Source organism: Pseudonaja textilis, chromosome 1 (assembly GCF_049901715.1).
Source record: "Pseudonaja textilis isolate UNSWEBS1 chromosome 1, rPseTex1.2, whole genome shotgun sequence".
NCBI classification, from domain to species: Eukaryota; Metazoa; Chordata; class Lepidosauria; order Squamata; family Elapidae; genus Pseudonaja; species Pseudonaja textilis.
Genome location: NC_141990.1, coordinates 62828480 through 62841305, shown reverse-complemented (window position 1 = coordinate 62841305; position 12826 = coordinate 62828480). Strand labels below are relative to the sequence as shown.

General features: G+C 36.8%; 1 protein-coding gene across 3 annotated transcripts in view; it reads right to left on the bottom strand.

Annotated features, from left to right (window-relative positions):
* Positions 1-12826, bottom strand: part of EIF2AK2 (eukaryotic translation initiation factor 2 alpha kinase 2) — a 47250-nt gene that overhangs the window by 6079 nt on the left and 28345 nt on the right. For all 3 annotated transcript variants that reach the window (XM_087936206.1, XM_087936194.1, XM_087936199.1), the window contains exons 11-16: positions 12294-12393; positions 10520-10554; positions 10327-10398; positions 6836-6952; positions 5716-5841; positions 3715-3895 (exon numbers count right to left, since the gene is read on the bottom strand). In XM_087936206.1, coding sequence (XP_087792332.1) covers positions 3715-3895; positions 5716-5841; positions 6836-6952; positions 10327-10398; positions 10520-10554; positions 12294-12393 — 631 coding nt within the window. The remainder of the gene's footprint in view (positions 1-3714; positions 3896-5715; positions 5842-6835; positions 6953-10326; positions 10399-10519; positions 10555-12293; positions 12394-12826) is intronic.

The window sequence follows — 12826 nt, the reverse complement described above, 5'->3', positions numbered from 1 at the left end:
TTTGAGCCTTGGGAGTGTTTTATATATAATGACTAAATTTTAGAGCAGGGGTGTCCAACCTTAGGAACTTTAAAAACTATGGACTTCAACTCCCAGAATTCCAGTTGAAATCCACAAGTATTAAAAGTTACCAGGATTAGTCACTCCTACTCTACAGCTTTGTTTGGTTGTTTAATTTCTATGCTACCCATCTAGCCGACATGACTCTAGAGGACTTATTCACCAAATGAAAATACCATATAAAAAAATTAAAACAATAAATAAAACAATAAATTTAGCTGGTTGCCTTCTTCATTAAGGGTTCTTCTCATACAGGTGAAAGTCGAAAAATTAGAATATTGTGCAAAAGTTCATTTATTTCAGTAATGCAACTTAAAAGGTGAAACTAATATATGAGATATACTCATTACATGCAAAGCAAGATAGTTCAAGCCGTGATTTGTCATAATTGTGACGATTATGGCTTACAGCTCATGAAAACCCCAAATCCACAATCTCAGAAAATTAGAATATTACATACAATCAATAAAACAAGAATTGTACACAGAACAATATCGGACCTCTGAAAAGTATAAGCATGCATATGTACTCAGTACTTGGTTTGGGCCCCTTTTGCAGCAATTACTGCTTCAATGCAGCATGGCATGGAAGCTATCAGCCTGTGGTACTGCTGAGGTGTTATGGAAGACCAGGATGCTTCAATAGCGGCCTTCAGTTCTTCTGCATTTCTCTCATCTTTCTCTTGGCAATGCTCCATAGATTCTCTATGGGGTTCAGGTCAGGCGAGTTTGCTGGCTCAAAATCAAGCACAGGAATCCCATGGTCAATGAACCAGGTTTTGGTGCTCTTAGCAATGTGGGCAGATGTCAAGTCTTGCTGGAAAATGAAGTCAGCATCCCCATAAAGCTTGTCTGCGGAACGAAGCATGAAGTGCTCCAAAATCTCCTGGTAGACGGCTGTGTTGACCCTGGACTTAATGAAGCACAGTGGACCAACACCAGCAGATGACATGACTCCCCAAATCAACACAGACTGTGGAAACTTCACACTGGACTTCAAGCATCTTGCAGTTTGTACCTCTCCATTCTTCCTCCAGACTCTGGGCCTTGGTTTCCAAATGAGATGCAAAAGTTGTTCTCATCAGAAAAGAGGACTTTGGACGACTGAGCAACAGACCAGTTCTGTTTTTCTTTAGCCCAGGTAAGACGCTTCTGACGTTTGTTGTTCAGGAGCAGCTTGACAAGAGGAATACGACATTTGAAGCCCATGTCCAGGATCCGTCTGTGTGTGGTGGCTCTTGATGCACTGACGCCAGCCTCAGTCCACTCCTTGTGAAAGTCCCCAACACTTTTGAATGGCCTTTTCCTGACAATCGTCTCCAGGCTGCGGTCATCCCTGCTGCTTGTGCACCTTTTTCTTCCACACTTTTCCCTTCCACATAACTTTCTATTACTGTGCTTTGAAACAGCACTTTGGGAACATCCAACATCTTTTGCAATTACCTTTTGAGGCTTTCCCCCCTTATGGAGGGTGTCAATGATGGTTTTCTGCATAACTGTCAGGTCAGCAGTCTTTCCCATGATTGTAGGAATTACTGAACCAGACTGAGAGACCATTTAAAGGCTCAGGAATCCTTTGCAGGTGTTATGACTTCATTAACTGATTAGAGTGCGACACTTTGAGCCTAGAATATTGAACCTCTTCACAATATTCTAATTTTCTGAGATTGTGGATTTGGGGTTTTCATGAGCTGTAAGCCATAATCATCTCAATTATTACACATCGCGGCTTGAACTATCTTGCTTTGCATGTAATGAGTCTATGTCATATATTAGGTTTACCTTTTAAGTTGCATTACTGAAATAAATGAATTTTTGCACAATATTCTAATTTTTCGAGTTTCACTTGTATCTGTGCAAAAGTGCTTATAGGAACTCTGAATCTCTGGCTCTGACCTTTGTAGTTCAAGTAAAAATCTGAGTAAAGCTTGATATAATGCAAAAACTAAATAGAGTGAAGGAAAGGGTTATGGTTCACTCATTTTCTTTCTACATGTTCATTTGTAAAACTAAAATACATATAATTAGATATAAACCCCAAGCTGAAAGATATCCCTGTCTTTCATTCAAAAGCTCAAGACAGCATTTAGCACTTTTACTATTTTGTCCCCTCAACTACCCATGAAGTAGATTGGGCTGAGAAAGAGTACCTGACCCAAGGCAGTTTTCTGTAATTGTGGAATAGACCATCCCTAGGTCGCACGCCAATAATATAGTAATTACATTATACCAGCTGTCACCAAAATCTAAACCTAAATCTAGGGCTTAATTTCTAAATTTTACATCATTGAGATCTTCTACATACTGTATGCATGGCTTCTTTCCTCTCTGCAATAAAGCAAATGATCTAGACCAGGGGTCCCCAACCACCGGGCCGTGGACCGGTACCACTCCGTGGAACATTTCCTACTGGGCCGCCGGTTTGCTGGGCGCCGCCATCTTGTTTGACGAGAAAGTGCTTCCGGGTGAGCTTTTCCGGTTGGAAAGCGGCGTTTGGGTCCTGAAGGAATCCTCGCGCCTTAGTTTCATCGAAGGGGGGGGGGCTTCGAACGAAACTAAGGCACGAGGATTCTTTCAGCACCCAAGGCAAGGCGAGCCGAGCGACCGTCCCGAAGCGAAGCCCAGCAACAAAGGTACAAAGGAGGAGTTGAAGGTGGCGGGGAGAAGTGGGGGACGGCTGGTTGGCCGGTCGCTCAGCTCGCCTTGCCTTGTCGTGCATGCTGATGCCGGTACCGGGCCGCGGATCATTTTGTGATGCCGGTACCGGGCTGTGGCACAAGAAAGGTTGGGGACCACTGATCTAGACTATTAACTCCTGAGACTTGTGATGTTATCCAGGCCTGAATCCAAGGCTGAATTTCAGGAAAAATACTAAAGTTTTAGGGCCAGGTCTGATATTTTACACAAAAGAAGAAAGTCACATTTCTTTCTGGGTAATGAGTGTTTCATAGAAAACAAGGAGCCTATATAATTCAGTCAAAATTCTTAATATTGTATACCAGTGGTGGGATTCAACCACTTCACACCAGTTCGGGAGAGTTAACTTTTTGAGCAGTTCAGTAAACCGGCTGTTGGGAGAAATCTCCTTCCAACAATCTTTTGTTTTTCCCACCTTAAGGGGTTAATCCTGTCAGGAAGACAGGAAGGAGACTTTCTAGTGTGCCTCTGTGTGTTGTTTCTACCCTAATCCTGCTTATTGCCCTGCTTAAGTGTTTTCAGAAACTGCCTCTTCAGCTAAGCCTTCTTACATTGTAACAGCTGTTAATGGTTCTTGGCAGTACACTCAGACTTTCTGAGCAGCTTCTCTGGAGGTTTTTTTGTATGCTGGTACTTTTATTCCAGGGCTTGAATTTTTTTAAAGGGGAAGGGTTGTTTTAAGCTTTTTACACTCCTTTAGTGGTTCCTGGCACTGTCCTTTTGAAGTGTACTTCCAACATGGCTAAATCCCCTCCCAGCCACCTCTTCCGTTCCCAATTAAAGGTCGGAGGGAGCAATCGTAGGCCTCTTTCTTCCCTGGATTCATAATCTTCTCTAAATGGAGCAATCTGGCTAGTCTTTTGCTTCTTTGTTACAAAAAAGGAAGGGCTTCAATAGGTCTTTCCCCCGCCACCCCACTGACAGAAAAGCAGTATTTTGAATTGTTGACATTACGCACCTTGAGATCTCTATGAATTAAATTCTTAGAATGAATATAATCCACTCCTTCCACTATTTGCTGAAATAGAATTATAGAAACACTTTTGCAAGAATGTCCCTTTTTTTGATCTAACCAATCCGATAGATTTCCTTTTTCACAAAGTTCCATTTGAATGAAGAGGCAGTTAAATTTCAGTGAGCTGTGAAGAATGTAAGACAAAAAAAAGACATTAATATTAAAACTATCTACCTCCCAATTGCTTTATGGACATCAGTGGTAGGACCAATTGTTTGCATTGATCTAACCATTTTGTTTATTTATGGGGTTTAAATACAGCTGAGAACTCCATGATATAACTAACCATGTTTCAAGTAAAGTTCTGAACTATCAGGAAAAGCCAATTTCTACACTAATGCCAAAAGATGACAGAAAGCCCAATTTAATTTAGATAAAAATTTACTGACTCGCATACAGAAAATATACAATAAAATTATTTCTTCTTAAAGGCCAAATAAATGCAGGCACTCCTGATGAGGATTTCCCTTCCTATTCTGTAGCTGCATCTCCAAGATCAAAATGGTTCCTCTATTCTTGTAGCCTTCCAGAACCTTGGCAAGGTCCTAGGAGATATAATAATTTGAGTGGGTCTGGTGCTAGAATATGAAGATTTAGTCAAGAAGTGGTTATTGTTTGATTGTATTAATGCTCTACTGCATTATTACTCTATTGTTATAAGAATATCATTTACAGGCTTGTTGGGTTGGTCGGGGTGGGATTCTACTTCGGACCGGTTCGGAGAACCAGTAAATCGGGCCTCTGGCTGGCCCTGCCCTTCTTCGCCCGCTTCTCTGTTCCCTGCTCAGTCAGTCCTTATCGCGCATGCACGACATCACATGCATGCACGACATCACTGCCTGGCTGAAGAATTCTGGGAGTTGAAGTCCACAAGCCTTAGAATTGCCAAGTTTGGAGACCTCTGTATTAAAGGCTCATTTATGTCTGAGTAGATGAAGACCACAAAGTTTTTGAGGGTGAGACTCACAGGAGAATTTCTGAAAAGGAAAACCACTTTGGAATCTAAGAATGAGGATGTGTCAGAAGACAGATGGAATTGAAAAAAAGACCAAAAGTATGTCCAATAGTTATAAAGTCCACACTCATTCATTGCCCCTGAGATATAGAAAATTGCCACTAACTTAATGTAGGTGCTTTTCTTAAATCTAGTTAAATAGAGAATTCCTAGTGCTTAAAAACAGAGAGGGGTATAAATATGTTAACATATCACATATGTTAAGCAAAGAGACTTGAGCCTGGGAAAGTGAAATTGCTTGTTAATGTCTGTTAAATTAATTTTTTTTAAAGTATGAGTAAATAAGGTTTGACTCCTTTGTTTTCTTGGAAGGGTATTCCCTTTTCAGAGCAGGGATTCCTTTTCTTTCCTTGCCCCCACCCTGGGATTTCTTTGGCACAACTTTATCTTTTTCCCTCCTCTGGGCTTTTTAAAAAACTAACCTCCCTCCCTCCCCCCTTACAAAGAGGTTGGGTCTTTCTTTTTTCCTGGCCCATTCAAGCAACACCCACGCAAATGACTTAGTTGGCCACACCCACCCAGTCAATGACCAAGCCATGCCCAGCCAGTCACATGACCACCAAGCCACACCCACAAATTAAACCACACCCATAGAACCAGTTGTTAAGAAATTTGAATCCCACCCCTGGTTAAAGCATTTCAACATAAACCCTGATATGGAAATGTGAACAATTTGACTCTGTGATACTGCTCCATGCCAACTTTCCTTTTTTTTTTTATTTTAGCCTGCTTTGTAATAAAAGGAGACACTTTCTGCCTATTTATGTTCAATATAAGTTGAATGCATTTAAGACTGCAAGATATAAGTCTGAATGGAATAAATTGAGTGGAATATGTCCAGTAATTGCTAAGTTAACTAAGCACAAACAAAACAGATATTCAAAATGTTTTCTTTAAAAAAAATACACATTATGTAATTATGAAATTACCTGCTCTTCCCGGTAACAGGCGACTGGAAAATATCTTCTCCACTCCAACAATTATAATATCGAACAATGTGCGGGTGATCCAGTATTGCCAATGCTTTAACTTCTCTTGTTTCATCTTCTGTTTTGCTGTTACAATTGGGCCAAAACAACAATCATAATAATAGCCACAATAAAAAACCCTTGTTGCTAACAGTTAGTCCAAAAGCCTATGCTACAAAATTATTTCCAGAAGTAGCTCTTTACAAGACTAATTAACATACAAGTTTTTCTATAAAATGGAACAGGACTCTGATTTGGAGTTCTGCAAACATGTGTCAGAAGGTATACTGCAGATAATGAAATCATAAAAAAGGAAAATCTGGAAAATTAGTGATTCACCTAAGTTTTACTATTAACATAGGAAATGTTCTAATATAAAACTTAGACTTAACAAAAAAATAGCATACAGAAATTCATATATTAAACAAAGAAGACATCCCTAATCTATTCTTATCTGCTTTTCCTAATTCAGATACAAAATCAAGTCAGACAGAAATTTCCCTGTAACTCTACTTTTTACATTTGTTACTTACATCCCTCATAGACAAAGCACAAGAAAGAAAAATAAAATATTTCTGTTACCATTTTGAAACTTTATTGGTGGCAACTGCAAGTTTTTCACTATCTATGACGCAGGTCATGATATAGATACCTAAGTATTTTCAAAGCCCAACAAAATTATATGGGACTAACATCTGTCCTTATTGTACAACTGATTCTCAATACAACATTAACTCAGTCTTCTACGCATAAAATCTGAAAGTCTCTAGAATAGATTTGAGAGACTTATTCAAATTACAGACTACATAAGTCATTAAGATTCCACCAAAATTGTTTCAAAACCTGTTAGAACTTCTCTGTTCAGGAGTCGTCCTGCATGTGTGTGATGAAGCTCAAGTATGACATGCACAGCTAGTCCTCATTTAATAACCATTCATTTAACAATTGTTAGAAGTTGACTCACAATGGGTCATTGCGCACATGATCAATGCAGCATCCCCACTGTCATATACTGCAATCCTAGCACCTGAATACCAACTTGTACTTATAAAAAATAAAATGAAGCACAGCATTAACTTACTTTGAAAGGATGCGTTTGATAGCACATAATCTACGGTCAATGGTATTCTTTGCCTTGAAAACATTTCCAAATCCACCAGAACCAATTTCCTCTATATCAACAAAATCTTGAAGAAATCTGTTTTAAAAACAATTAAAATCTTAGAATGGCATATAGCAAAACGTTTGAAAATACCTATAATACCAAACTTATTAACATATAAATATATACAAACCTGCTACATAGATCTATAACCAAGCAGGCATATTTCCTCACCTTCATCTTTACCAAGACACTTCAACAAACTTCTTATATACTATTAATATATCCCTTCCTTTCCATCTTAAAAGTGCCTAACAATATGACTATTCCAGAATTCAATTTTGAGGAATGTATAAAAAGAAAGAGTACAAATAATTAACTATGCAATGGAAAAGGAGCTTTTGCAAAGCATAAAGTGTTGACCAAAATACCCTTCTCTGAAGCATTAAAACATTGATATCCTTTGGAAGGCTCATCATGACCACTTCAAAGGGTTTCTCCATGTAGATGCCTAGACAAAAAACACTTCTGGTGGGTTTATAGGCAAAAGGGCTGTGCCTAAACAGGCATGCAGGGACAACGATAACAAAACACTTTCAAATTGCCATGACTTTAGCTCTATCCTTTTGGACCAATGTCAGCATTTTAAAAAAATATGCAAATGAAATTATCTTCTGGATGCTTTTCATAGGGAATCTAATCTATTGGTACTGTGGTAATTCCATCTGCACTTAAGTAACACAGTAAGCCTACATTCAGAATTCAGTGGCACCTACTCTAAAGATGTAAGTATAGGATCATCACCCAATGCACAATGGTGGATAGTTTCCTGAATTGGTACAGCTATGGAAGCAGCCTAGCCAGATTAAACTTATGCTGTCCACTAACATTTTCTTGTCAAAAAGCAGTTCCAAATCAGACAGCAGCTCTGAATTTATCTTAAGAATTAAGGGAAACAGCAAGTCCATTTGGTGTAGACTATATTTGCAGATCTTCTGTTTGCCGTAGCTCAACTGAATTAAAAACTACTCTTCAGAAATCTATGGTGGCCGCATAAAAATATAACTGGAACAAAAACAAATTTGGAAGGCTGGCATCAGTTCTGTTTTCCAGAACACCTCTGAAATAACACTATTAACATTAAAGAGCATTAGTATTTTTTTTATTTTTTTTAAATAATTTTTATTCTTTAAAAACCATAAATACAAAAGTCTCATTTCCATTAACAGTAATTGTGTCATTGTATATACATGTTTCTCGTTTGTGACTATACATCATTTTTATCTTTATTCTTCACCCATTCATACCACCTCTCCCATATTGCATAATATTCTCAATCATCTTTGCCTTTTAATTCCATAGTGAATTTGTCTAGTTCAGTACAATCCATTATCTTTTGAATTAGAACTTTATCTGGTGGTATTCTATTGCTCTTCCAATTTTGTGCAAAAGTGATTCTTGCTGCAGTTAAGATGTGTACAATAAGATATCTTTTATCTTTACTCAAATTCCCTTTAATCATGCCTAATAAAAACGCTTCTAGTTCCAATTTCTGTCTATAGTTTGTAATCTCAAAAAGCCATCTCTGTACTTTCTTCCAGTATTTTTTAACCTCTATACATTGCCACCACATGTGGAAAAATGTTCCTTTCTTTTGTTTGCACTTCCAGCATTCTGGTTTTATATTTGGATACATTTTCACCAATCGTGCCAGTGCTAAGTGCCATCTACAAAACATTTTATATTGATTTTCTTTAAATGCCGTCGACAAAGTCAGCTTCCATTTCTCAGTCCAAGTCTTTTACCACTCATCCAAATTTATGTTATGACCCACATTTTTTGCCCAGGTGATCACTGATCCCTTGACAATTTCCTCCTCTAATTCCACCTCCAGTAAATAATTTTACATTCGTGTTATGAATTTTATATCCTTACCTGTGAAGATTTGGTCCAATTTTGTAAATCTTTATCTATCCCTAGTTCCTTTACATCTTTCTTAAATTTGGTTTGAATTGGCAAATATACTCACCAATCTAATATTATCCCTTGTTCTTTTAGTTTATCCAATGTTTTTAGTTCCCCCTGTTCATCTATTAGTTCTTTATATCTAATCATTTTTTAAGAGTATTTCTATCATCTGCAAGTTGGTGCAATTGAGAAAATAAGGCAGCATAATAAACATTTCCCCTTCAAAATATTTATTCTCATCTCTTAAAATTCTGCCTGTGAAGTGGAAGGCTCAACAGAAAACTTTGCCTCCTTTGGACAAGTCAGCAATTTGAGGAAATAGGAAGAATTAGTTACAATTCTTATTCATTCAACTATTGACCCCAAACAAAAATTCATTATCTCCTGAAGTTTGTAGAAAAGGAAAGATCAGGGCAACATCACAACATCATAACATCATCTAAAGCTGTGCCAAGACTATATTTGATAAAGATATAGTTTTACCTACCACTTAGACATGAATGTAGAAAGTGGGGGCTGCTGAACATTTCATTATCAGAAAGTATTTGTCTGGATGAGATTCTGAAGAGCAGGTATCTTATCACTTCCATTCCAGCATTTGAAAATTGAAAACAACCAGATAGCTACTTTCGTCCAGACATTTATGAGATCAAAATAAATGTTTGAGTACAAAGAGATTTTATTGTATAAAACAAGAAGTGTAACAAAGACTATCTGGAAGATCTACTTTTGTTGACCAGGTCCCTCACATCTGCGGGGTCCTTGGTACTATTTGAGCTTGGCTGCTTTCTTACAGATGTTTCATTACCAAACTAGGTAACATCATCAGCGCTAGCAGGGAATGGGGTTTGCTCTCGTTTTATGTGGCTTGCCCTGTCAGTGAATAGTCTTGAGGTTTCCTTGATTGGGCTGTTTACTGGTTGTTTGGCTGAGCTACAAATATTCTCTTCTGTCAGTACCTCACATCTTCTCATCATTTTATATTTTGCCTGGCCATCTTAATAATGGAAGTTGGAGACTGTGTATTTGCATGCATGTAATGAATTCAAGCAATTATATTCTAATAAAGAAAAATGTTGATTTGATATAAGCCTCTCAAATTTCTGACAATACAGAGTGACTTCAGCTTTGATAGGTGCATAGCATCCAAATTGTGACAGCATAAGTCTTTGCATGATCACCTCTATCAAGCATGCATTACCATAGAATAGTATGAGTATGTCTTGCAAACCAAAGATATCAGGTTCCGCTACCACAATCGAAATATAAACAACCAAGAAACCTTGCTTTCCAAATGTGTTTATCTCCATTGTAGTATATGTGGAACTAACTGACCAGCATATGATGCAGAAAGAGTTAGGGCTACTCACCTGGTGCTCCCCTCCACCGTTTATACCAAACACCGTTGATATCAATCTATATCCAATTATTAGATTTCCTATTAACCCAACATCAAATTAAGAAAGATAATTCTTATTCCAAGAATTGAAGTAGTTTGTTACCTGTCATTTTTGGTGAATTTACTTGTTCTTGTAGACAGATCTGAAAATTTTGGAGCCGAGGGTGTTTCTTTTCTTAGAAAAAAATTGAAATACATTGACATACATAAATGCTATACCCAATTGTATATAAATACTATTGATTTAATATGTTTATTGTACAGCTAATAATTCAATTTCAAAAGACGGCACATACCTTTTAGGTTTCACAGATTGACTAGGTGGACTGACCTAAAGCAGAATGGAGGTAAAGAAACAAGTGTTATATAGTTATTCTACCATGAAGCTAAACATTAAAGTTCAAAGGTTTGACCAAAATTACAATGGAAGGAAAGACCACTGTGAATGTTAAAACCAGGATCTCTGCAAGCAATTTTCCATTTCTGAATCAGGAATTTGAACTGGAATTTGATTAGCTATATTTAAACTAACAAATCAATACATTGGCTCCTCTTAGTTTGAGTTCCTCACTCTCCAAGAGAGGAAAGAGGAGATGAGAAGGGTAAGAAAGACACTTCCAAGATTTTCTACATTTTCTCCCTAGAACTCATCAATATGGGCAAGAACTAAGCTTCCCAACTATACTTCCAGTTACTTTTAGTTGCTTCCGTTCTGTGTAGCCAGCTGAATTTGATAGTGAAGTGCCCTAGAAAGTGGGTGCTAAAGTATACAAACACATTAAATAATGAATTAAAGGTAGTTGCTTCTGTTTATTCATGATTCTAGCCAATATAACGTTATAGTCAAATCAACATGCCAAACTTCATAACAAATATACACTGCTTATGAAACACAAAGTAAAGATACATTTAAAAATACTCTTTAGAGGTTTGTATATTGCCTATATTGTATATGAACGTCCACACAAATGTTTTAACTTCTATAGAAAGAATATCAGTGGACCTCAAATTAGGATTCATACAACAAAATCTAATATTTGGAATTTATTGGACTCAATTACATTTGTATAGAGAAGAACTGTCAATAACAGCATTTTGTTGGAGATACAATAAGGATACAGGTAATCCTCAACTTATGACCATTTGTTTAGCAACTGTTTGAAATTATGACAACACTGCAAAAAGTGTCACATGACCAGTCCTTGCACTTACAACCATCACTCTGTATTTGTAGTCATGTGATCAAAATCAAGATACTTGACAATTGGCTTGCATTTATAACGACAGCAGCATCCCAGGGTCATGATTGAAATTTGTGACCTTCCAGCCAGCTTCCAATAAGCAACGACAACGAGGAAGCCAGCTGCAAATCACAATCACATGATGTCTCGTATAATTAACGCACAAATTGACAACAAATTTTCTGGTCCCCATTTCGATTGAAGGTCAAGGACAACTTATAATGCTTCTTTAAAACACAATGTCTTACACTTAAAATTAAGTTTTGGCAGAAAGCACTGGATTATATAAATAATTGTGCAACAAAAAGCTACAATTATCAGATGATATGATTCTTTGGATTAAGTACCTGATATTTGGAATTTGTTAAACAGATAATGTAAATGAATTATCTATGCCCTGATATTGCAGCATTGGAAAGATAAATTCACAGGACTTTTCATTCAACAGATTGATTAATTTGCCACATAAATAGATAGCCTATAGACAAAGACTTGTATGGACAAATATGATGAAATATGGGACATTTAAACAGAAAAAAATAGATTAAAAATGATAGTTATATAAATGCATGAGAACTAATATGTACTTTCATAATAATTTAATTAAATAACTACATATAGAACTGTAACTATTTACTGCCAAAATGATATATTTTTTTTTCATTTTCCTCTGTTGTATCATTTCATTTTTAAAGCACTTTCTATATGTTTTTTTCTTTTTCTTTGACAATCTATGCATTTTTAGTTTTGTGGAATCTTTCCCATTTTGGGCCATTATTTTAAAAGCAATAAAAGAATAAATAGAAAAATATTTTAAAATTTTGTTTACAGCGTTCTGAGAAGATGAAGTTTCATTTAGCGAAATGGCATCAGCATGTTCAGTAAGTGTGTCAGATGTCTTCTCCAGTTCCAAATCCAAATCTGTACTGCTACAGAATTTTAAAAAAAATACAGCATAATTACAATCTGACTTAACAACTACCTACAGAAAACTAAAACAATCTTCACAGGTCATCATGATTGCATTTTATTGCCATTAAGTTTGCCACATATATACTTTTCTACATCTACACTTTGATGACAGTCAAGCAAACAACTCAGTGATATCTTGAGCTAAATCTTTATATTACTACTAAAGCATGCACAAAATAAAAAACAAGGTTTGTTCCATCCATGTTTCTTGCAATTCTGTAGAATTTATGATCTATCCAAATTAAAATGCAGATTATGTAGGCTGTTCCAGATCGATCCATCCATCCATCCATCCATCCATCCATCCTTCCTTCCTTCCTTCCTCCCTCCCTCCCTCCCTTTCTGTGCCTTCAAATCAGTGCTGACTCCTGGAAATAGACTTTAAGGGCT